General features: G+C 36.1%; 1 protein-coding gene across 1 annotated transcript; it reads right to left on the bottom strand.

The window, feature by feature from the left end:
• Nucleotides 1-1,419: 1,419 nt before the first annotated feature.
• Nucleotides 1,420-2,808, bottom strand: LOC142165912 (uncharacterized). Its single transcript, XM_075224300.1, has 3 exons — nt 2,384-2,808; nt 1,686-2,016; nt 1,420-1,554 (listed from the first exon to the last, which is right to left on the bottom strand). The coding sequence occupies exons 1-3, from the start codon at nt 2,806-2,808 to the stop codon at nt 1,420-1,422; spliced, it is 891 nt and encodes a 296-aa protein (XP_075080401.1).
• Between the last annotated feature and the right edge of the window lie 648 nt (nt 2,809-3,456).

The following is a 3,456-nucleotide window of genomic DNA, read 5'->3' as shown; positions in this document are numbered from 1 at the left end:
TGTATTTTGGCACATCTTCCTTAGTTTTTTTCCTTTTAATGGCGGTATTAGTACCTTGTTGTGCTCATTCCATTGGGGGGAGGAAGACTAAGAAAGATATTGCCATTTTTTGTTAATGTCGTAATAATAAAAATTATAAGACATTCCCTTGAATATTTCTTTGCAATTTATTTTGTGTTTAAATTTGATATAGTATATATATTATAGATATAAACTATATATATATAGATTTGAATTTTATACATACTATATATATATATATATATAGTTTACAAGAAATTGCCTTAGATAAAAAAAATTCAAAAACAAATAGCCCGGAACACTTAGGCCTGTGGGCCCGACCCATTTAGCCTGGGACCATTTGGGCTTAGTCCCACATTGGGCCGGTTCCACCCATCAAGACCGTTAAGCCTGGGACCGCCAAAGCCCGGGACCATTAGGCCTGGCCCGTTTAGACCATTTAGACCCGGGACCGGCCCAGAATACATCCTTACAGTAAGCACCTATAGTTTTCAGAACCTTTGCAGGAATAAGGAATAATTGAGCCCAATATGCTTGAATTCCAAACAACACATATTTGACTAATTGAATTCTTCCTGCATAGGACAGTTTTATGGTTGTCCATGAGGTAATTCTAGCTATAATCTTCTCTATTAGTGGCTGTCATTGCATTAAAGTGATCTTCTTTGTTGATAGAGGCACTCCCAAGTATTTGAAAGACAGACTCCCATGAACAAACCCCAAATGGTCCAGTACACTATCTTGAACTTCCTTCTTAACTCCTCCAAAATACACACAACTCTTTCCAAGATTAGCTTGCAATCCTAAAGCTTAAGAAAATTGCTTGAAACACTTATAGAGAGTAGTAATAGAAGATAGGTTTCCTTTGGCAAAAAGCAGGTGATCATCTGCAAAACTAAGGTGTGTAATACCTAGTTTTGCACACTTTGGATGAAATTGATATAGCCTATCTTCCTTCAGTTCATTAAGCTGCCTACTTAAATACTCCATAGCTATTGCAAATAGAAAAGGAGATATTGGATCTCCTTGTCTAAGTCCTCTAACTGCATTAAAAGGCTCACTTAGTTCACCATTAACCATCACAATATAGTTGACTGTTTGAACACACTTCATTTTTCAAAGAACAAATTGATCTAGAAACCCAAGCTCAATAAGCATCTGTCTCATAAAAGGCCATTCAACAGAATCATATGCTTTTTGTAAGTCAATTTTTATCATGCATCTAGGAGATATATTCTTCCTTGTATAAGCTTTAACTAGCTCATGAGCAAGATAGATGTTGTCAGCTATTTTCCTCTCTGGGATAAACCCAGCCTGGGCTTCACATATGATATCTAGAACCACTTCTTGCAATCTGGAGGCTAGTATTTTGGCAATCATTTTATATATCACAATACATCATGCTATAGGTCTATTCTCGTTCACTGTACTTGGCTTAGCAGTCTTTGGAACTAGAGTAATAGCTGTACAATTAATTGCCCTATACATTTTTCCAGTTTTGAAGAACTCCTTAATAGCTACAGTAACTTCTTCCTTCACAATAGTCCATACTTTTTTTTGAAAAAGTAAGCATTGTATCCATCTACACCAGGTGACTTGTCATTCTCTATTGAGTATAGTCTATAATAAATCTCTTTTTCTGTCACTTCTGCATATAATCTAACTCTTTGTTGCTGAGTGATGCATGGCCATTTCCTCATAGTGTGCTTGTTAACTGCTGGCAACATATAAGTTGTAGATCCCATCAAGCCTTTGTAGAAATTTACTATCTCTTCTCTGATTTCCTCTGGTTCAACAAGCTTCCTATTAGTGAGAGATATGAGTTCTGTTATCTGCTTCCTTTGAGTCCTCTCTTTGGTCAGTGCTGAAAAGTATTTATTATTGGATTCCCCTAGCTTAATCCATCTTACCTTAGCCTTTTGTTGTAAAGCACTTTCTTCTATCAATGACCATTTCCCTAAAGACTGTATTAACTCTCTTTCTTTTGCAAGCAGTCTGTATTATTCCTTAGATGTATTTGTTCTTGAGTAATCTTTAGATCCTGTCTTGCCTTCTCTATTTTCTGATTAATGGACTTGAACTCCTCATTATTCAGTCTCCTTAATATTGGTCTGAGACTCTTCAACTTCATCCATATGTTCTTCATCTTACTTATGGATTATGTCTGTTGCCAAGCCTTCTCTACTATCTCCAAGAATTCTTTATGCTAAGCCCATATATTGAAAAATTTGAAAGGAACTTTGATGCTACTGTTAGAAGACACTATTGTTAACAACATAGGTGCGTGGTCAGAAATGAAAGGCTCATCATATTGCACTATGATGTCATCATCCATTCATGATTACCAAAGGCCCTATCTAACCTGCTATATATTCTGTCATTATTCTGTTGCTTGTTTGACCATGTATAATAGTCTCCTCTCCAATGGACTTCTGTTCTAAATAGTTCATGCATGCACTCAGAATATTCTTTAACTTCAGTATAAGTGATTGGATTGCCAAACATCCTATCATCTTGGTACATTACTGCATTAAAATCTCCAGCTACAAGCCATGGTTTGTTCATGCCCACAGCTACATCTTTCAAGTTCTCCCATAATGCTCTCTTGTGCTCCACAGTATTAAAACCATACACTATAGTAAGATAACATCTAATATCTCCTATTTTACTTGTGATTTCACAATGCAATATTTGGGCTTCAGCTCTCACCATTCTAACTTCACACCATTGTGGATCCCAAACCAACCAAATTCTACCATTTACTGCAGTTTGGTAGTTATCATACATCTCCCATTTTGTTACTATTTTGTTGCTGATCTTCTTTGAATTGTGCTCATTTGTTCTTGTTTCTACGAGTCCTGCTAGTTTATTTTTTTTTGTTTTCAAATAATTCCTTAGCTCCTTTTGCTTATACCTCTTATTTATTCCCCTAACATTCCAAATTAACCAATTCATTATATAGTTTTGGATCCCTCCCCCCTCCTAATATCTAGAGGCAGGCCTTGATCTTCACTATGACCTCCATGTATAACTCCAAAATCATCTTTTGTTGGCACAGAACATAGTATGGGACAATTTTGAAGGTTGAATTCTGGACTTGCAATAGCTTTCCCTCTACTCTTTTCTGCTTGCTCTTCTATTCTGCTAGTAGGGGTAGTATTCTTCTCCTTATTTAATTGCTGGCTCTGTTTCTTGTTGTCCTTGATTAGCTCTACTTGCTCTCTAATTGTTAGAGTTGTTTGCACATGACCTTTGTATCTCCATTCTTGTGTGACAACTTTATTATTCCTCTTTCTTTTATGTTGAGCATCTTTTTGATTATCCCCTTTCTCCTTTTCCCTACATTTGTGCCCAACTATTTGACACTCCACATAAATCAGGTTTTCAATCATATGTCACATGTTGTTGGAAATACTTCCCTTTTGGATTAATCAC

The sequence above is a fragment of the Nicotiana tabacum genome, chromosome 11, assembly GCF_000715075.1.
Source record: "Nicotiana tabacum cultivar K326 chromosome 11, ASM71507v2, whole genome shotgun sequence".
NCBI lineage: Eukaryota > Viridiplantae > Streptophyta > Magnoliopsida > Solanales > Solanaceae > Nicotiana > Nicotiana tabacum.
This window is presented reverse-complemented; position numbering and strand designations above follow the sequence as displayed.

Coding starts and splice junctions, on each gene's coding strand:
- LOC142165912 (XM_075224300.1), bottom strand. CDS start 2,808: ATGTATGATAACTACCAAACTGCAGTAAATGGTAGAATTTGGTTGGTT. Junction 2,017..2,383: donor AATGACAGAATATATAGCAG/GTTAGATAGGGC, acceptor GGAATAATACAG/ACTGCTTGCAAAAGAAAGAG. Junction 1,555..1,685: donor GCATCACTCAGCAACAAAGA/GTTAGATTATAT, acceptor ACTATTGTGAAG/GAAGAAGTTACTGTAGCTAT.